Below are 22,635 nucleotides of genomic sequence, written 5' to 3'. Positions count from 1 at the left end.
CAAAGGGAAAAATAATCTTATAATGTTACCATATTTTAACACCAAGACCAAAGGGTGATTAACTATATTGTTTGGCTGTCTTCTTACAAAAATATCCCATGCTTTAGGCATTATGGTCCAGATTTCCAGGAGGGTAAAATCTCCCCAGGTCATGGGCAGCTATTCCCAATCCAGAAGCAAGTCTTTTTAAGAGTCATCAAGGAGAACCCACAAATGGAATTAATTATCACCTACTTTAAATCATCAGACACATTAATTTAAGGCCTGCAAATTTCAAAGGAAGCTAGATGTCTGCACTGCTTTGAACACTTTGCATAACATGAGCAATCTCTCTAGTCATTACCTTTTAGATTCTGGTCTCGGCTCATTTGTCAGTATCTTGATTTCCCCAATTAAGGATAGGAATATGAAAGGATGTTTTATATGTATATGTCACTTCAGAGTATCAGATTAACTTTGGATATTTTATTTTCATCTTCCATTTCCTGAAAACATTATAATTCTGCCATAATATCCTGACTCCACCTAAAGAGCTTATTTTAAGACTGACAGCTCAAACTTTACTCCCTAACCAAGTTTCTGTAATTGTTTTAGTCTAGTAAATGCACTGGGACTGGAAGATGATTCTGAAACCTGACCACTGTCATGGGGACTTGAGTTCCAGTGGTGGGGAAGGGCTGCACTGCACTTCCCTTAATCCCATGACCAGAACAACCACTTTTGAGACAGTCCCTAAGGCCAAGGGTACCAAATGTAAACATAAGACTTTGCTGATCTCACTGGTCTCAATTAAAAAGAAAACAATTTGAAGACTGATCTTTCTTTTCTTCATTAATCACTTCTCAGAGCCTGAGCTAAGGGACTTGCTGCCCTCATCTAGACTCAAAAAATAAAACAAGGTACAACTGGTCATTGGATCTACCTATCGTACATGATCTTCACATTCTTATTCTGGAACAAAACCACACCGCAAAACTATGGTCAGGAGATTTTCTCCCCTAGTTCAGTTATGAGGCTGTCACTGAGCTCTGTAGCAGAGCCTGGAGAAATGTATTCTTCCGGAAAGGGTATTTACTGATAGGAATTTCCCTTCTGCACCAAGGCTGTGGTGGCAATAGATGTGTAAATAGCCAACTTTTGCTTACTGACCCAACAGCTCTTTCCAGCAGCCCCTCTCACAACCCAAGCTTCTTCGTCCTCATGCACATACTGTGAAAGGAATTCTCAAACTACAGAGAAAGATAAATTTGAACATGAATTTTCAGGGTCTCAAAAGAGCAGAGCTGAGACTCGAACCCAGGAATCACAAAACTGTTGCTTACTATGACTATGACATTTGATGAAAATAAATACTGATAGACTAAAATATTACTGTTTAAATATTATCAAACATTATTTAAATAATATTTAAATATATTTGTCATGAAATTTATACAGAATATATTTGAGATCATGATGAAATATGTGATTCCCATATTGAGGATTATATATGTTTCTAAATGTAGCTCTGCCCCAAATTGGCTTTTATTGTAAACAAATCATTACGGAAACTAGGCCTTTTTATCACATCTTATTCTCAGTGTCCCAAAGAAAAATAAATTTGGAAAATAGTTTCAGAAAAAGATTTAAAGTGTTTTTTTTTTCCTTGAATAATAAGTTATTATTGGAAAAAAAGGAGGAAGTATAGGAATGCATAATAATCATAACCAAAGCAAAAAACTTTACCACCCAACAACTGCCCGTAAAAATAAAATTAACATTTGTTTTATCTCATATGCTGAAGCCAGGGGCAAAAGGCAAGCCTTTCACACTATTTGTGAAATGGATACCTCTTTCAGAAGCTCAATAATTATTAAGCAAAAAACAGCTTAAGAGTTTTCAAAGAAAATGCACAGCTCCCAATTCTAAAAGTAGAAAGTGTCCAACAGCTGAAATTTCCCATACCAACAAGTTGATCTTCTATTAATAGATTCATTATGGAGTGGCACTGGTTTAATTCCTGGTTTTGCCCCTGTGTGGTGTGATCTGAGAAACACTACCTCAATCTTCCGATCATTCATTTTGAGAGAGGGGCTCTACCATCTCTCTTGAGTTGCCACCAAGAAGGAATGTACTTTTTGAAAGTTCTAAATTAATTTAGTTAAAGACACACGATCAGGTCTTCCAAAACCTTATACCAATGGCCTTTAGAAATAACCGTGAATATCAATATGATCTGAAATCCCTCAAGTCTTGAGGTGGTTTCCATGGATTTTCATTTGAATAAAAGCATTTCTTTATGTCAATTCTTTTCCCAGCAACTGACTTTTAATTAGATCACAGCTCTTTTAAGTATATACAATGACATTATAAAATGATTGAACACTAAAAAGATCACATGCACTTTTAAATGTGCCACTGTTTAGCAGGCACATTATTAATTTAACTGCTGTAGAGGTGGTAATAGTAACATTTTCAAAGTCATATTTCTGCAATTCTCCACATCAGAAAAAAGAGACGAAAGGGAATTTGTAAAACTAGGACACTGACACTACCTTGTAAAAATGGAAGATGAAGGGACTTTACTGGCAACATGTGATATTCTTGTGGCTAAAGAAATAAGACATGGCCCGGTGTGGTGGCTCACGGCTGTAATCCCAGCACTTTGGGAGGCCAAGGCGGGTGGATCACCTGAGGTAAGGAGTTCAAGACCAGCCTGGCCAACGTGGTGAAACCCCACCTCTATTAAAAATCCAAAAATTAGCCGGGTGTGGTGGCACATGCCTGTACTCCCAGCTACTCGGGAGGCTGAGGCAGGAGAATCGCTTGAACCCAGGAGGTGGAGATTGCAGTGAGCCGAGATCGTGCCACTGCACTCCAGCCTGGGTGACAAGAGCAAGAAGCTGTCTCAAAAAAAAAAAAGAAAGAAAGAAGACATTATCTGTCCATATTTCTATCTGAAACAATCAAGTAGTAGTCAATTCAGCAAATATTTGGTGCATAGCTCCATTGGAAATAGACGTGACCTGAACAAGGCCAAAAATTAACTCGGCTTAGAGCAGTTGTTCTCACCCTTGATTGTATATTAGAATTCCTGAGAAGTTCCAAAAAATCTCAATGCCAAGGCCTCCCCCTACACCAATTAAATCAGAATCCCTGGAAGTAGAGCTCATATATGAGTATTTTTTTTAATTCCTCAAATGATTCCAATGCATAGTCAAGATTGAGAAACTGGCTGAGGAACAATATCAGCAATACAGTTATAACTCAGAATCCAAATGCAGAGTAAAGTAATTTAGTGATTTTAGAATTATAGCTGAGTAATTTATGAAAGCTTCCTGGGAAAAGTAGAGCACTGAAAGATGGGTAGAGTTAGGAAATGTAGCTTGTATGTATGTGTGTGAGTATACACACAATTGGAAGGGGTGCATACAGGTATGTAAGCAACATACACTAAGACTCAGGTACTTCAAAGGAGATGACACTATTGCAAAAAAGAGCTGGCTACTACCATGTAACAGCCAACCAAGAGACACTCAGCTCCATTCAGCTCAGTATTTGGTATGTCACAGAAGCCAGGTTAGCAAGACCTGTACCTTTCCAGACTGCTGATAACATCAGCTCTGGTTTAATCCATGCCTCCTCTCAGTCTCCTTGATATATGCTCTAGAAAGCTTTCAGTTCTTTCTCATTTCCCTTCCTTTGTATTACTATTACTTCATAAATAATAGCAACAAGAGTCGGCCGCGCATAGTGGCTCATGCCTGTAATCCCAGCACTTTGGGAGGCCGAGATGGGTGGATCACCTGAGGTCAGGAGTTTGAGACCAGCCTGGCCAACATGGTGAAACCCCGTCTCAACTAAAAATACAAAAATTAGCCGGGCGTGGTGGCAGGCGCCTGTAATCCCAGCTACTCGGGGGTCCGAGGCAGAAGAACTGCTTGAACCCGGGAAGCGGAGGTCGCAGTGAGCCGAGATCGCGCCATCGCACTCCAGCCTGGGAGACAAGAGCAAGACTTTGTCTCAAAAAAACAAAAATAAAAAAACAATAGCAACAAGAGATGGCATTTATTAAAAGTTTAATCTCTGCAAAGCACTATGCTAACTAACTTTTATTTGCATGAAAACCTCCTGAGTTAGGTCCTATTATCATTATCTTTATTTTTTTAGACGAGGAAGCTGAGGCTTAGTTAAATAGCCATACTCACTGGTGGAATTGAGTACAGAGCATGCAGTGATCCTGTCTCCTGATCCTGTCTCCTGACCCCTAATATAATGCCATTCTTTAAAGTCATTTTATCCTCCTACTCCTGTCTGTCTATCCATCCATCCATCCATCCATCCATCCATCCATCCAGGAATATGAAAATGGGTGATCCAGAGTGTGCGGTAATTCCTCATGACCTTCATATAGACAGAGCCCATCCATCCTCTAGAGGGAGTTGGGATGAGAAGAGTGCTTGTGTACGTAAGAAGGAGAAGAGAGGTGGCTGCATTAATATACTACAATTAAAAACATTCTTAAATTCAAGACTTGAGTAAATAGTATTATAATTGCCATAACAAAAACCATGTCGTTTTTTTTTGCACAACTGTGTAACCTCCTAAAATGTTTCTTTACTGATTTAGCATTTCAGTAGCTTAGGATTAATTAAATTATCAGTTAGAAACTTCACTTTACCTCACCATCTTAGGAATCTTTATAAAAACTGCTAAAGAAAATTGGCCTACTTCTTTTTTTTTTTTTTAATTATACTTTAAGTTTTAGGGTACATGTGCACATTGTGCAGGTTAGTTACATATGTATACATGTGCCATGCTGGTGCGCTGCACCCACTAACTCGTCATCTAGCATTAGGTATATCTCCCAATGCTATCCCTCCCCCCTCCCCCCTCCCCACCACAGTCCCCAGAGTATGATATTCCCCTTCCTGTGTCCATGTGATCTCATTGTTCAATTCCCACCTATGAGTGAGAATATGCGGTGTTTGGTTTTTTGTTCTTGCGATAGTTTACTGAGAATGATGGTTTCCAATTTCATCCATGTCCCTACAAAGGACATGAACTCATCATTTTTTATGGCTGCATAGTATTCCATGGTGTATATGTGCCACATTTTCTTAATCCAGTCTATCATTGTTGGACATTTGGGTTGGTTCCAAGTCTTTGCTATTGTGAATAATGCCGCAATAAACATACGTGTGCATGTGTCTTTATAGCAGCATGATTTATAGTCATTTGGGTATATACCCAGTAATGGGATGGCTGGGTCAAATGGTATTTCTAGTTCTAGATCCCTGAGGAATCGCCACACTGACTTCCACAATGGTTGAACTAGTTTACAGTCCCACCAACAGTGTAAAAGTGTTCCTATTTCTCCACATCCTCTCCAGCACCTGTTGTTTCCTGACTTTTTAATGATTGCCATTCTAACTGGTGTGAGATGATATCTCATAGTGGTTTTGATTTGCATTTCTCTGATGGCCAGTGATGATGAGCATTTTTTCATGTGTTTTTTGGCTGCATAAATGTCTTCTTTTGAGAAGTGTCTGTTCATGTCCTTCGCCCACTTTTTGATGGGGTTGTTTGTTTTTTTCTTGTAAATTTGTTTGAGTTCATTGTAGATTCTGGATATTAGCCCTTTGTCAGATGAGTAGGTTGGGAAAATTTTCTCCCATGTTGTAGGTTGCCTGTTCACTCTGATGGTAGTTTCTTTTGCTGTGCAGAAGCTCTTTAGTTTAATTAGATCCCATTTGTCAATTTTGGCTTTTGTTGCCATTGCTTTTGGTGTTTTGGACATGAAGTCCTTGCCCACGCCTATGTCCTGAATGGTAATGCCTAGGTTTTCTTCTAGGGTTCTTATGGTTTTAGGTCTAACGTTTAAATCTTTAATCCATCTTGAATTGATCTCGTCTGATCTCGGAAGCTAAGCAGGGTCGGGCCTGGTTAGTACTTGGATGGGAGGCCTACTTCTTGATCCAGAGTAGTAACCTCTATTCCTACATTTTATTCCTTTCTACTGACAACTCAATCCATGGTCACTTGATTAGATTCTTTCAGTACAAAAACTGGTTAAAGATCTAATGAAAATTTAAGACGACCTTCAGGGTTTTTTTTTCATCCCCAGAGAAAATGAGATTTTAGACATTTGATTATAGCCAGTTGAAGGTGAAGCTAGGATCAAAACTCCCAATTATCTGGCTAAACACATCACATAAATTCTCTTCTACATGAGATATACATTGAAATAATTACATTGAAACCAACATGAAAACTGACATAAATATATATATATACAATGCCAAATACATTAAAAAATGTGAAACCCTCTACAAAATGAGTAACAGATTTGAGGGAAAAGTCACTGAACCAAGGAAATCAGAATTCTTTATCAAAAAAATTTTTTCTTTTTTTTTTTTTAAAAGAAATTAAGCAATGGTGTTTAGTTAGAAAACTAAAATTTAACTGGCAAGTCATTTTCAAAGGAAAAGTTCAAGCATGAGCTTCTACATAAATTTTGGACATTCTCTGATTATAAGGAAATGACTTTGTTAATGAATAGCCAAATGAATTAAATGTGCAATTCAAATAATCAAAGATTCTGGGGGTCTTATTTTTTACCTGGTTGCCAAAAAGGTTGAATCCATTAATTGCTTCTAGAGCTGCTTTTGCTAAACCAACCGAGCTAAAAGAGAAAAGGAAATGCTTTATTACTCTAATGTATGTGGCTACAAAATCAGAACCATTATCTGATGAATATTGACGAGCAAATTTCTTTATTAACATTTATAACAACTTCTGTAAGAAGAATAATGTCTAAGAGACCTCATTCTGACATTTCACTATTTTAATTTTTCGTTTTTATAGTTAGTGATCACCTGGGAAAAATATTTCTAGGTTCACCTTGATCTAAACTAATGGTCATACTATTGATGGGAGTAGTTTTAATTCCAGAATCATTTTTATTCACTAACTCAAGAAAAAAAGACGAACTTTAGAGGAAGGTATATTATGATGATAAGTGCAGTAATTAGCAGGAAATCATTAGTTCAGATCAATGTAACGGAGCTTTTCTGACATCAAATCTGAGTCTTAAGAAAGATCTTGCATATCATACAACTATCAGAGTGTGGCTTAAGGTATCCTTCAAACACTCTTGCCTAACATCCAAAAAATAGGGATTATTTTATGCTCACAGAACAACTGATCACCTTATTTTTTGCTATATTCTTCCCTTTATAATAAAATGAATACTATTTCCCTTAGTGTCCTACTCTTTTGGCCTCTCAAATGCCTTATACTATAGTGCTGGAAAATGGGAAGACCCATTTCATTAAAAATATGATATCATCTTTTAAGTATCTACCTTTAAATATTTTTTATCTAATACCCAGTTTAATTATTACAAATTTTTATTTGTTTTACTCAAAGCAAGTGTATTTGCCATTAATATCATTTAAAGCTAATGATCTGTCATCTATTCAGCATTTCTGTGAAACAGATTATCAAACTATGGTCCCCAGAGCAGCACCTTCAGTATTACCTGGGGACTTGTTAGAAATGCTAGTTCCCATTTCTTCTTGGGAGTAGGGCTCCATAATCAGTGTTAAAAAGCCTTCCAGGTGTTTGAATGCACTTTAAGTTTGAGAGCTACTGTTCTAAGCTATTCATGTCATCATCATCTACATCCTATAAGTTGTTTCATAACCTGTTTTTAAGAAATCATCACTTTTATTGCAGGACAATAAATAGGTCAGACACTTATTTTAAAGATACATGGATGGGAAGATGGAGTAGACATAATTTTCCCTAGTCTTCTCACTAAGTACAACCAAGAAGCTTGGACATTACATATAAAACAAACATAAAAAGACTTAGAAACATGGGTAGAAGGCAGTCTAGCTATGAACTTCAGGACTCTATGAACGACACTATGGTAACTGCCCTGGGTTTCCTTTTTGCCTTATTTATACCAGTCTTAAAGTCAAAGGAGCCAACCACTGAGAAATGCCAGCACATGCATACAAAAAATCCCCAACAAAAGCCTGTCTCTCTAGCCAAAGGACAGGAAAAGAGCAGCCTAGCAAAAATAAAACTTTTAGACAATAACCACTCAGAAAAAACTTTACCCTACCCCCATCCATTCCAGCAAAGGCTGAGTAGAAACCGAGACTTCTACATTCCTGAGTCTATCATGAGGCACAATGCTCAACTCCCAACTCTCTTAGTCATGGTGGTGTCAGAAAACTACAAGGAAGTCAACACTTTCATTTCCAATAGGTGATAAGAAACCATTTCATCACCAATCAAGAGGTCACAACTTTTCTCCTGCCCTATAAATGGAGGCCAAATGAGAACCAGTAATGAAGCACTTCTATATTTCCCAGCCAAGGAGGTATTAGTGGAGGCCTACTGGGGACCTGGATGTCAACAAAAATAATGGCCTTATATTCCTACCTGGCAGTAATGAGGTGATGTGCCCTCACCCCTTCTTCTACCAGAGTGGTATAAGAAAATACAGCTAAAACAGAAAGTTAAAATAAGATCTAGGGTCTTATACTATTATGCCCAAAATACCTATATGTCAATCAAAAAACACTCCTCATACCTGGAAACTGAAAGATCTCAAACCAAATGAAAAAAATACAATCAATGGATGCTAACATTGAGAAGAAAGAGTTGTTAGAATTATCTGACAAAGATTTTAAAGCAGCCATGATAAAAGTGCTTCAATAAGCAATTATGAACATGCTTGAAACAAATCAAAAAACCAGAAATCCTTAAGTAAGAAACAGAAAGTATCAGCAAAGTTTTTAAAATTGAGAAATATAATAGTGTAAATAAAAAGTTCAGTAGATAGGCTCAACAGCAGAATGATGAGGACAGAGGAAAGAATAACCAAACTGGAAGACAGAACAACAGAAATTATCCAATTTGATCAAAACAAAGAAAATAGAATGGAAAAAAATGATCAGGGCCTCAGGGATTTGTGGGATCATAACAAAGTATCTAACATTCATGTCACCTGAGTTCCTAAAGGAGAGAGACAGAGGGCAAAGCAGAAAATTCCCACTTAGCAAGAGCCATAAACCTACAGATTCAAGAAGCTGAGTGAAACACAAACAGAATAAATTTTAAAATGTCCATGCTAAGACACATCGTAACTTCTGAAAATTAAAGACAAAGAAAAAAATCTTGACAGTAGCCAGAGATAACACATTACCTATAGGGGAAAAATAATTAGAATGACAACGGATTGTTTATTAGAAACCATGAAGGCTAGGATGTGGCACAAGAGTTTCCAGTGATTGAAAGAAAAAAACTACCCACTCAGAAAGTTATACCAGTAAATACATCACTTAGCAATCAGGAAGAAACCAAGACAATCTCAGATGAAGGAAAATAAGAGATTCTATCACCAGCAGACCTACCCTGAAAGAATGGCTAAACTCCATTCTCTAAACAGAAAGGTAATTTTTTAAAAAGAGGAAAAAACATATATCAGAACACCAAAAAGAAACAAAAAACATGGTAAGCATAAATATGGGTAAATACAGTACATGTTTCTTCTCCTCTTGAATTTTGACAGTTGAAGCAAAAATTATAACACTGATATGATTCTAAATGTGTATGGAGGAAATATTTAAGATAACTATTACAAATTCAGAATGGTAATAAGACATAAATGAAAGTAAGTTTTCTATACTTCATTTGAACTAATAAAATGATGACATCACTACACTGAAGTGTTACCTACAGCAAGCACTAAAAAGCTATACAAAATGATACAATCAAAACCACTATTGATAAATCAAAAAGAGATTTTAAAAAAATCTTTAAGTACCCACAGGAAGGTAGGAAAAATAAAACAGAAAGATGAAAAATAGAATAAAGAAACAAAAAAATCAATAAAATGGCATCAGCTAAGTTAAGAAAAGGTGGAAAACAGTTAAAAATAACATTAAAAAAGACAAATAAAAAAGAAAATGGCAGACTGAATCCCAAACATATGAGAAATTAATTAAATTTAAAAGCATGAAATACACCAATTGAAAGAAAGAGATTTGCAGAGTTAAAATATGGCTCACCTATGTATTGTCTATAAAAAAGTCCCCTCAAATATAACAATATAGACATGCTGAAAGTTAAAGGATGGAAAAAGATATATCACACAATCAAAATAATGCAGGAGTGACTATATTAATAATAGATAAAGGAGACTTTAGAGCAAAGAAAATTATCAGAGACAGAGAAGGATATTATAATACATAATAAAAAAGATCAATCCACCAAGGAGACATAGCAATCCTAAATGTGTATGCGCCAAACAGAGTTGCAAAATGTGTGAAATAAAACTGATAGAACTGAAAGAATAGACAAACCCACAGTTACGGTCGGATACTTGCACACTTTTCTCCTTTTCTCTCAACAATTGGTAGAACAACTAGACAGAAAACCAGCAAGGATACAGAGGAACTAAATGAGCATTGACATTCAAAATCCTTAAAAACACATTTGCAAACAATATTCAGCAATATGTAAGCTGAATTATCACCATGACTAAGTAGGGTTTACTCCAGGGAAACAAGGCCGGTTCAATAATAAAAACCCAATTAATATAATTACCATGTTAACTGGCTAAAGCAAAACAAAATAACATGGTCATATCAATTGATGCAGAAAATGCATCAAACAAAATTCAACATCCATTTATGACAAAACTCTCAGAAAACTAGGAATAGAGGGAAATTCCACAATTTTTTTAATGATGTGTCTTTCTTTTAATCTATAAAAATTTAAGGGGCACAAGTGCAGTTTTGTTACATGGAAATAGTGCATAGTGATGAAGTCTGGGTTTTTTGTTGTTGTTGTTGTTTTGTTTTGTTTTTTGAGACAGAGTTTCGCTCTTGTTGCCCAAGCTGGAGTGCAATGGCGCGATCTCGGCTCACCACAACCCCTGCCTCCCGGGTTCAAGTGATTCTCCTGCCTCAGCCTCCTGAGTAGCTGGGATTACAGGCATGCAACACCACACCCGGCTGATTTTGTATTTTTAGTAGAGACAGGGTTTCTTCATGTTGATCAGGCTGGTCTTGAACTCCCAACCTCAGGTGATCCGCCTGTCTCGGCCTCCCAAAGTGCTGGGATTACAGGCATTAGCCACCACATCAGGCCTGGGCTTTTAGTGTAACCATTGCCTGAATAATGTTCATTGTATCTATTAAGTAATTTCTTATCCTTCAAACTCTTCCCACCCTTCCACCCTCTCCAGGCTCCAATGTCTATCATTCCACACTCTATGTCCATGTGTACACATTATTTAGCTCCCACTTTTAAGTGAGAATATATAGTATTTGACTTTCTCTTTCTGAGTTAGTTTAGTTTTACTAAAGATAATAGCCTCCAGTGTCATCCATGTTGCTATAAAAGATGTGATTTCATTCATTTTATGGCTGAACAGTATTTTTTTGTGTACATATATACATTTTCTTTATCCAATCATCTGTTGATGAATACGTAGGTTGATTCATATCTTTGCAATTGTGAATTATGCTGCGATAAACATATGAGTACAGGTATCTTTTTGATATAATAATTTCCTTTCTTTTGGGTAGATATCCAGTAGTGGGATTACTGGATTGAAAGGTAGTGCTATTTTAAGTTATTCGAGAAACCTCCATACTGTTTTCCATAGAGGTTGTGTTAATTTACATTCCCACCAACAATGTATCAGTGTTCCCTTTTCTCCAAACCCTTCCAATATGTTAGTTTTGGACTTTTTAATAACAGCTATTCTGACTGGTGTAACAATATATCACTGTGGTTTTAATTTGCATTTCTCTGATGATTAGTGATGCTGAGCATTTTTTCACATGCTTGTTGGCCATTTGTATAAATTCTGCAATTTGATTTACAAAACTTCTACAGCTAACTCTACTTGATGGTGAAAGAAAAACTGAATGCTCCCTCTCAAAACAAAAATGTCTGCTCTCACCATGGCTAACATAGTACTGGAAGTTCTATGTGGTAAAATAGGGCAAGAAAAGGAAATAAAAAGAATATAGCTGAGAAAGGTAGAAATGAAACTGTCTCTTTGCAGATGACATATGCTATGATTTGAATGTGGTTTGTTTGATCCTGCCAAGTCTCATGTTGAAATCTGATCCCCAATGTTGGAGGTGGGGCAAGGTGGGAGGTGTCAGGATCCTCATGAATGGCTTGGTGTCATTCCCATGGGATTGAGTGAGTTCTTAGTCTGAGTTCCCGTGAGAACTGGTTGTTGAAAAGAACCTGGCACCTATTATTCCCTCTCTTGTCATGTGATTTCTATACTCCAGCTCCACTTAGCCTTCTGTCCTGAGCTTCTTGTACATACAGCCTGCAAAACTGTGAGCCAAATAAACCTCTTTTCTTTATAAACTACCCAGGCTCCAGATTGGAGGCATTGTTAGCATGCCTCACCCACTTGCAAAGAGCAAAATAACGTGCAGAGATTTATGCTGTAAACTTTTATCCAAGAAGAAACACAGTAACTCAACAGAAAAAATGAAAGAAACTTCAGACACTTTGAAAGCTGTGGGTGGCAACCTACATGGTGAGTCAGGTGAAAATCTGTCTCCAGGGTGTGAAAGAGGAGAGACTGCCTCCGTGATTACACATTGACACTGGGGAGCTGGGCAATCCAGGCCACAGGGGAATGTCTCAACCCTACCAAGCACTGGTGCTGATTTGGTGAGCCACAAGGAGCATATGAGAAGTGATGGCTCATGCCTGTAATCCCAGAACTTTGGGAGGCTGAAACGGGTGGGTCACCTGAGGTCAAGAGTTCAAGACCAGCCTGGTCAACATGGCGAAACCCTGTCTCTACTAAAAATACAAAAATTAGCTGGGTGTGGCGGTGCATGCCTGTAATCTCAGCTACTCAGGAGGCTGAGGCAGAAGAATCGCTTGGACCCGGGAGGTGGAGGTTGCAGTGAGCCAAGATCACGCCACTGCAATCCAGCTTGGGCAACAGAGCAAGACTTCACATATAAAAGAAAAAAAAAATTGTTTTGCGTGCACTCCCACACCCTAGAAGGGATGGAGGGAAGCCATTGCTGATCCTACTTCATAAGGGACCTCACAGAATTCTGCCAGCTAACTCAGACAGTGGTCACAGGTTGGAAGAAGCTGCCAACTAAAATAAGCAATCTAATCTACTGTGGGTATAAACCCCATTGATCAGAAATGAGAGGTGAGCAGGAAGCAGGCTTTTGCCACAGAGGCAGGTGCTGGGAGCCCCTGCTTTGCAGGCAAACTGGGAGGGGTGTGGCCTGGAAGCCTTGGTCTTTGTCTTGGGCAGGAGGACTTACAACCGGGGGCAGTTTTGCATGCTGAGGGCAGACTGCCTGGGACCCAGCTGTTGCCAGAAGTCTGTGAGTGTGAGACCCAATGTGTTAAGAAAGTGAGAGCTGGGTGGGTCTCACTGCTGCCTGTTACCCCTCTCCCCTCCCTGAGGATTCTTTTATGCAACAGAGGTAGTTCCGCTCCTCCGTGGAGCATTACCCCAGTGGCCAGGGAACTGCCCTCGGATCGCCACTGGGGTCACAGCCTGAGTCCACACCTGGTGAGCCAGAGTGAGGACTTGCCTGATCCCGGCCCCACAGGCTATGCCCCTAGCCTAACACCACAGACAGGGACTTTAGGGAGTTCCATGACCCTGCCCATTGCCTGGGATATGAGTGTTTCCCAAGGCCACCACTGCAGCTGGCTCTCTCCTGCTAGTGCCACTTCACTGTGAATCCTACTGCTCCTCTGAATTTGTCTATCCTGTGCAGCTGTCTCAAGCCAGTCTGGTATTGGGGGCTGTTTACAAGGGATCTAGTGATGAGAAGACACAAGGGTTGAAGGTACTTGAGCAGAACAAACTTCTGCAATGGGTACGCATCCAGTATGGTGCCCACTCCTACAGCTTAGGATCAGGCAGAAAGGGAAAGGACCTTGTATGAGCAAGATAATGGCCTCAACAAGTCCCTAAATTGTAGTTGGAGGTCAACTGACACAGCCCTCTACAATGTCTGCTAACATCATAACACGGTGCTCAGGAAGGAGAAAACTTTTGCATGACCTCAGCTAACACTATTACTCACACCAATCAGGCTGCTCAGGAGGCCTTGGGCCTGTTCATGTACCCAGTACATTACTACTACATCTGACAATTGAGAAAGTCACTGCACTAAGGCTACTTATAACCAAGGAAATCTTACAGAGTCTATGCCACTCCCCTACTGCCACCATCAGAGTTGGTGCTTGAACCTGCCCTTATGAGATGAGAGGACAGGTCAGCCTTGCCCAGCTCCACCCAACATCACCCATCTCTGGAGCTAAGAGTGGGGACCAAACCATTACACATCCCTCAGACCTGTCCATAGCCTGAAGCACTAAAGAGCTTCTCCAGAGCTTCTCCAGATGGTTGACTATAGATGCTAGTAACCAATTCACCTCAGAAGAAAGAAACAAAATCATAAATAAATAGTCACATCCCAAATAGAGTGTTACAGGGAGAGGGCTGGAGTCCATTGGAGAATTCACTGGAAGAATCCACAACACGCACACAAGAGAAAGTAACAAGAAGCTGGAAGAGTATCAAACCCTGAGAGACTCAAGTATTCTGTGGAAAGGGTATTCTCTAACCTTTGACTGCTGGTATCCAAACTCAAGGAGAGCTTCGCTGCCCTCATGAGTCCAAATGCTGGAGTGGGCTGCAATCTGGGGACTTCTTGGGTCCTTGCTCACACAAAGTCCCCTCCCTTTCCCTCTGGTCCTGAGCTGTAGTAGCAGGCAACATACTGGGTGTGCACCCACTGTGATCATTTGTTTTGCTTGAGGACCTTCAGCCCTTGTGTCTTCCCCACGACTATATCCCTTGCCAAGATTCTCCAGCACAGGCCTGGATTGTGGCAGTCCCTGAGGCGGCTATACCCAGATAAGCAGCCAGATTCACAGTAGTCTGGCCCGCACAGATCACCATTCCCATGGGAACGGGGAGTGCACCACACAAAGGGAACACTCCTTGGGACAAAAGAAACCAAAGTATGAACCTTGAGTACCACAACTTCCTGCCTATGGGAAGTTTCTTTCAGCAGAGGAACAGGTGCAGGACTGGGCTCCGTGGGGAAAGACTAAGGTTCTACTCTAGCAGTGGAGGAGCCCCGGTACTTGTGAAGGGGCTTCTCTCCCTCTTGTTCAACAATGCAGATACAGCTGGGGCTTCTCCCACAGGAGCTCAGTGAGAGTAGACCTATGGAGGACCTTTCTCAAGCACTTTGGGGTGACTGCATCACCTTGGGAGGAGTGCCCTCTGGGCTCAGGCTTTCATGAGAGATAGAGTCCCACTGTCTCTGGATATGGAATGTCAGTGTTCCTGCAGATGGACAGAGGTGCTTGTCTGATCTAAATATCCAGAATATAGGGATGAGGGGGGACGACAGGGAGGTTGCTTTCCTGCTGGCCTGGTAGTGAAGCTGAGGTGGCTCCCTCCCCTCCCACAGTGAAGACCTCAGTGCATTTCACTGGGAGCCCCCCGCCCCCAGCTGCCTCTGTCAAGGTTGAGACTTTTGTCCACCACTGGGGTACTGCATATACCCACCACCTGCTTCAGCTGCAGCTGGTTTTCACCCATGGGCGCCTCCTACTGGCCTAAAGGCTGAACTATTCTACCCTAGTGAAAAAAAGACTTGGGGAGGAGAGCAGTGCACACTACTGGGGAACAAGATAAGCTTCCTGAGACCTCTGCCACTCTGGACCCACAGGAGACAGTGAACCTTCCCACATACTAAGTACACTGTTACTAAAACCAGCACCTGAGAAAGCCATCACACACAGATTCTCTATAACCAAGAAACTCAACAGAGACTTTGCCACTGAAAGCACCCAGAGCTGAAGCTAGGTGATTACAAATGATACACATTAAAGTCACATCCTTAACAGGGGGAAAAAAAAGAACCCAGTCAAATCAAAAGTAAATTCAATAATAATAAGAAGAAATAGTTTATCCAGATGGGAAGAAACCAGAAAAATAATTCTGGCAATATGAAAAAACAGTTTTATTTACAATACCACCCCCTCCCCAATACATACTAACTCTCCAGCAATGGATCCAAAACAAAATTAAATCTTTGAAATACCAGATAAAGAAGTCAAAATATTCATTATAAAGTTACTCAATGAGATCCAAGAGAAAGTTGAAAACCAATATAAAGAAATAAAAAGAAATACAGGATATGAATGAAATTTTCTAGAGAGGTCGATATTAAAAAAAACAAACAGAACTTCTGGAAATGAAGGACTCATTTAGGGAGTTACAAAATGCAGTGGAAATTTTTAACAACAGACTAGATCAAGTAGAAGAAAGAATTTCAGAGTCTGAAGGCAACGCTTTCAAATTAAACCAGTCAGACAAAAATTAAGGAAAAAGAATACAAAGAAACAAACAAAATCTCCAAGAAATACAGGACCATGTAAAGCATCCAAATCTAAGAATCAAAGTTGTTCCTCAGGGAGAAGAAAAAGCAAAAAGTTCAGAAAACCTACTTCAAGGAATAATTGACAAAAACTTTCCTAATCTTGCTAGAGATTTAGACATCCAAATACCAGAAGCTCAAAAAACTCCTGGGAGATTCATTGAAAAAAGGAGATCACCAAGGCATATGGTCATCAGGCTATCTAAAGCCAATGCAAAGGCAAGAATTCTAAGGGCAGTGAGATAAAAGCATCAAATAAATGATAAAGGAAAAACTATCAGACTAACTTCTCAGCTGAAATCTTGTAAGGCAGAAGGGATTCAGGTCCTATCTTTAGTCTCCTCAAACAGAAGAGCTGTCAGACAAGAATTCTGCACAGAGCAAAACTAAGTTTAAGAAATGAAGGCAAAATAAAGCTTTCAAAGAAAAGCACATGCTGAGGGAATCCGTCACCAGTAGGCCAGCTCTATAAGAAATGCTCAATGGAGTTCTAAACATCTAAATGAAAGGGCTAGGCCAGGCATGGTGGCTCATGCCTGTAATATCAGCACTTTGGGAGGCCGAGGCAGGTGGATCACTTGAGGTCAGAAGTTCAAGACCAGCCTGGTCAACATGGGTGAAACATCGTCTTTACTAAAAATACAAAAATTAGCCAGGCGTGGTGGCGTGCACCTGTAAGTCCCAGCTACTGGGGAGGCTGAGGTAGGAGGATCGCTTAAGCCTGGGAGGCAGAGGTTGTAGTGAGCCAAGATCATGCCACTGCACTCCAGCCTGGGTGACAGAGTGACTCCATCCCAACAAATAAATACATTTATAGACACATACATAAATGAAAGGGCTTATAACAATAACACAGTAAAGAAAACAAAGCAACTAGGTAACAATCAATATGATGACTGCAAGAGTAGCTCCATATCAATACTATTTTCGAATGTAAATGGTGTAATGCCCCACTTAAAAGATACAGATTGGCAGAATGGATTTTAAAAAACACAGACCAAACATCTGCTGCCTTCAAGAGACCCATCTAACCCATATAAAGATTCTTGTAGAGTCAAGGAAAGATATGGAAAAAAATATATTACACATGAATGGACACCAAAAGAGAGCAGGAGTAGCTATTTTATATGAGAAAAAACAGACTTTAAATAAAAAGACAAAGAAAGTCATTATATTATAACAGAACAATTCAACAAGAAGATATAATAATTCTAAATACATATGCAGCTAACACTGGAGCACCCATAGTCATCAAACAAATTCTGCTAGACCTAAGAAGAGAGGTAGACAGCAAGACAATAATAGTAAGAGACTTCAACACTTCATTGACAGCACTACATAGATCACTGAGGTAGAATGTCAACAAAGAAACACTGGACATAAACTGGACTCTAAAACAAATGGACCTAACAGACATTCACAGAACAGTCTACCTGAAAACTGCAGGGTATACATTCTCATCAGCACATGGAACATTTTCCAAGATAGACCATATAACAGGACACAACACAAATCGCAATAAATTTAAAAAATCAAAATCATACCAAGTATCTTCTTAGACTACAGCAGAACAAAACTAGAAATTAATTCTAAGGGGAACTCTCAAAACTATACAAATACATGAAAATTAAACCATATGCTCCTGAATGATTTTTGAGTCAACAATATAATCAAGATGAAATTTTAAAAAATTTTGAAATGAATAATAACAGTGACACAAGTTACCCAAATTCCTGGGATACAGCAAAAGCAGCGCTATGAGAAAAGTTTATAATGCTAAATGCCTACATCAAAAAGACAGAAAGATAAAAGACTGGCAACATAATGTCACACCTCAAGAAACCAGAGAAACAACAAACCAAATCCAAAGCTAGCAGAAGAAAAACAAGAGAGATCAGAGTAGAACTAAATGAAATTGAAACCAAAAGACAATACAAAAGATCAATGAAACAACAGGTTGGTTCTTTGAAAACATAAACAAAAATGACAGACCACTAGCTAATCAAGAAAAGAAGAGAGAAGATTCAAACAAGCTGAATCAGAAATGAAAATGCAGACATTATAACTGATACTGCAGAAATACAAAAGATCATGCAAGACTACTATGAACACTTCTATGTGCACAAGCTAGAAAATCTACAGGAAATGGATAGATTCCTAGAAACACACAACCTCCTAAGCTTGAATCAAAAAGATAAAGAAATCTTGAGCTGATCAGTAACAAGGAGTGAGATTGAATCGGTAACAAAACATTTCCCAACAAGATAAAGACTAGGATCAGACATATTCACAGCTGAATTCTACCAGACATTTCAAAGAACTGGTACCAATCCTAGTAAAACTATTCCAAAAGACAGAGCAGGATTCCCTCACTCATTCTACAAAGTCGGTATCACCCTGATACCAAAGCAAGGAAAGGACATAACAACAACAAAAAAGAAATACAGACCAACATTCCTAATAAATACAGATGCAAAAAGCCTCAATAAAATACTAGCAAACTGAATCCAACAGCGTGTTGAAAAGATAATTCAACCTGATCAACTGGGCTTCATCCCAAGGATACAAGGATGGTTCAACAAATGCAAGTCAATAAATTGATTCATCACATAAACAGAATAAAAAACAGAAACCATACGATTATTTTAAAAGATGCAGAAAAAGCATTCGATAAAATCCAGCATCCCTTCATGATAAAAACCTTGAACAAACTAGGCATAGAAGAAATATACCTTAAAATTACAAAAGCCAAAATAAGACAAATCCACAGCCAACATCATATTGAATAGGGAGAAGGTGAAAGCCTTTCCCCCTAAGAACTAGAAAAAGACAAGAATGCCTGCTTTCATCACTTCCATTCAACATAGCACTGGAAGTCCTAGCCAGAGCAATCAGGCAAAAGAAAGAAATAAAGGGCATGTAAATGGAAAAAGAGGAAGTCAAACTATCTCTTTTTATATCTCTGATTTTACACCTAGAAAACTCTAAAGACTCCTCTAAAAGACTCCCAGATTTTATAAATTCAGTAATGTCTCAGGTTACAAAATCAAAGTACACAAATCCATAGCACTGCCATGTATCAATAACGAACAAGCTGAGAATCAAATCAATAACTCAATCCCATTTACAATAGTTGCAAAGAAAAAAAAAAGAACTACAAAACAGTGACGAAAGAAATCAAAGATGACACAAATGGAAAAACATGCCATGCTCAGGGATTGGAAGAATCAATATTGTGAAACTGACAATACTGCCCAAAGCAATCTATAGATTCAATGCAACTCCTATCAAAATACTAAGGTCATTTTTTCACAGATTTAGAAAAAAACAATCCTAAGGTTCATATGCAACCAAAAAACCATCCTGAATAGTCAAAGTAATCCAAAGCAAAAAGAAGAAATCTGGAGACATCACATTACCTGACTTAAAATTATACTACAAGGCTATAGTAACTAAAACAGTACAAAAATAGACATACAAAGCCTCTCCCAACATGGCAGCCTCAACAATACCAGTTTCCAGTGTGACCCATTATTGACCTTCAAGAACTAAGCAAAAAAGAAGAATAAGAAGGGGAAGACTCTCTCCCTAACAGACTCTCTGGCTGAGGATGCGGGGGACTGGTGGAGGAAGCACCTATGTTTCCAAACCAGTCAGCTGGGCTCATGAAACAGATGACCTGGAAGGAGATATTTCAACAACTTGGAACAGTAATGATGAAGATGTGTATAGGGCACCTCCAATTGACCGTTCCATCCTTCCCACTGCTCCAGGGGCTGCTTGAGAACCCAATATCGACTGGAGCCATCTTCCCAAATTGTCACCCTACATTGCTTTTCTAGGGAACCTATCCTATGATGTGACAGAAGAGTGCATTAAGGAATTCTTTAGAGGACTAAATATCAGTGCAGTGCTTTTACCACGTGAACCCAGCAATCCAGAGAAGTTGAAAGGTTTTGGTTATGCTGAATTTGAGGACCTGGATTCCCTGCTCAGTGCCCTGAGTCTCAATGAAGAGTCTCTAGGTAACAGGAGAATCTGAGTGGACGTTGCTGATCAAGCACAGGATAAAGACAGGAATGATCGTTCTTCTGGCTGTGATAGAAATTGGGATTATGACAAAACAGATACAGACTGAAGGGCTCGTCCTGCCACAGACAGCTTTGATGACTACTCACCTAGAAGAGGTGATGATAGCTTTGGAGACAAGTATCAAGATCGTTATGATTCAGATTGGTATTGTGATGAGTATTGGGATGGCCCACGCAGGGATATGGATTGATATGGCGACTGGGATCGCTATGATGACCAAGGCAGCAGAGACTATGATAGAGGCTATGATTCCCAGATAGGCAATGGCAGAAAAGCATTTGGCAGTGGGTACCACAGGGATGATGACTACAGAGGAGGTGGGGACTGTGATGAAGACTGATCCAACAGACGGGATGATCGGTCATAGAGCTCCAGAGATGATTACTCTTGGGATGATTATAGGCATGATGATAGAGGTCCCCCACAAAGACCCAAACTGAATCTAAAGCCTCAGAGTACTCCTAAGGAAGATGATTCCTCTGCTACTACCTCCCAGTCCAGTCAAGCTGCTTCTATCTTTGGAGGGACAAAGCCCATTGACACATCTGCTAGAGAAAGAGAAGTAGAACAGCTACAGAAGGAACAAGAGAAGTTGCAGCATCAGCTGGATGAGCCAAAACTAGAACGATGGCCTCGGGAGAGACATCCAAGCTGGCAAAGTGAAGAAACTCAGGAACAGGAACGGTCGAGGACAGGAAGTGAGTCATCACAGACCGGGACCTCTGCCACATCCAGCAGAAATGCACGAGGGAGAGTGAGAAGTCTTTAGAAAATGAAACACTCAATAAGGAGGAAGACTGTCACTCTCCAACTTCTAAAACTCCCAAACCTGATCAGCCCCTAAAGGTAATGCCAGCCCCTCCACCAAAGGAGAATGCTTGGGTGAAGTGAAGTTCTAACCCTCCTGCTCTATCACAGAGCTCAGATACAGAGCAGCAATCCCTACAAGTGGTGGGGGAAAAGTAGCTCCAGCTCAACCATCTGAGGAAGGAACAGCAAGAAAAGATGAAAATAAAGTAGATGGGATGAATGTCCCCAAAGGCCAAACTGGGAACTCTAGCCATGGTCCAGGAGACAGAGGGAACAAAGACCACTGGACGGAGTCAGATAGGAAAGATGGCAAAAAGGATCAAGAGTCCAGATCTGCACCTGAGCCATATAAACCCAAGGATAATCTAGCTTCCAAGTTCAGTTCTGCAAGCAAGTATGCTGCTGTCTCCGTTGATGGTGAAAATGAAAACGAGGGAGATTACACCAAATAGACCTCAACATCCTGTGCTTTCTCCTACTTTCTCTGCACCCTGGAACATTCGAGAGCAAATCAAACCTCTATCCAGACAAGACAAAATAAAACTCACCATCTCCTGGGAAAAAAAAAAAAAAAGACACACAGACCAATGGAACAGAATAAACAGCCCAGAAATAAGCCAAATACCTAAAACCAACTCATCTTTAGCAAAGCACATAAAAACACACACTGGGGAAAGAATACTCCATTCAATAAATGGTGCTGGGAAAATTGAACAACAACATGCAAAGAATGAAAATGGATTCCTATCTTTCACTATATACAAAAATTAACTCAAGATGGATTAAAGACATAAGTCTAAAACCCGAAATCATAAAAATTCTAGAAGAAAACCTGGAAAAACTCTTCTGGACACTGGCCTAGGCAAAGAACTTATGACTAAGACCCCAAAAGCAAATGTAACAAAAACTTGTAAATGACATGTAACTAAACCACCAATGGATCCAGCAATCCCACTACAGGGTATCTACAGAGTCCATAAGGAACTCAAGCAAATCAGCAAGAAAGGAAAAAATCCCATTAAAAAGTGGGCAAATGACAAGAGCAGACATTTCTCAAAAGATACACAAATGGCCAACCAACATGAAAAAAATGCCACTAATGTCAGTAATCATCAGGGAAATGCATATTAAAACCACAGTGAGATACCTCCTTACTCCAGCCAGAATTACCATTATTAAAAAGTCAAAAAACAACAGATGTTGGTGTGGATGCAGTGAAAAGGGAACACTTATACACTATTGATGGGAATGAAAG

The 22,635-nt window shown here is 39.5% G+C and overlaps 1 protein-coding gene and 1 pseudogene across 15 annotated transcripts in view; one reads left to right on the top strand and one right to left on the bottom strand.

Moving 5' to 3' along the window:
- PHKB (phosphorylase kinase regulatory subunit beta) overlaps positions 1–22,635 on the bottom strand; it is a 240,879-nt gene that overhangs the window by 115,341 nt on the left and 102,903 nt on the right. For all 15 annotated transcript variants that reach the window (XM_063797099.1, XM_009430740.5, XM_063797100.1 and 12 more), the window contains one exon: positions 6,601–6,664. In XM_063797099.1, the coding sequence (XP_063653169.1) occupies positions 6,601–6,664 (64 nt within the window). The remainder of the gene's footprint in view (positions 1–6,600; positions 6,665–22,635) is intronic.
- LOC104002609 (eukaryotic translation initiation factor 4B-like) lies at positions 12,430–21,832 on the top strand (annotated as a pseudogene).

Source organism: Pan troglodytes, chromosome 18 (genome assembly GCF_028858775.2).
Source record: "Pan troglodytes isolate AG18354 chromosome 18, NHGRI_mPanTro3-v2.0_pri, whole genome shotgun sequence".
Taxonomy (NCBI): domain Eukaryota; kingdom Metazoa; phylum Chordata; class Mammalia; order Primates; family Hominidae; genus Pan; species Pan troglodytes.
Note: the sequence above shows the minus strand (reverse complement) of the source record. Positions and strands in the feature narration are given on the sequence as shown.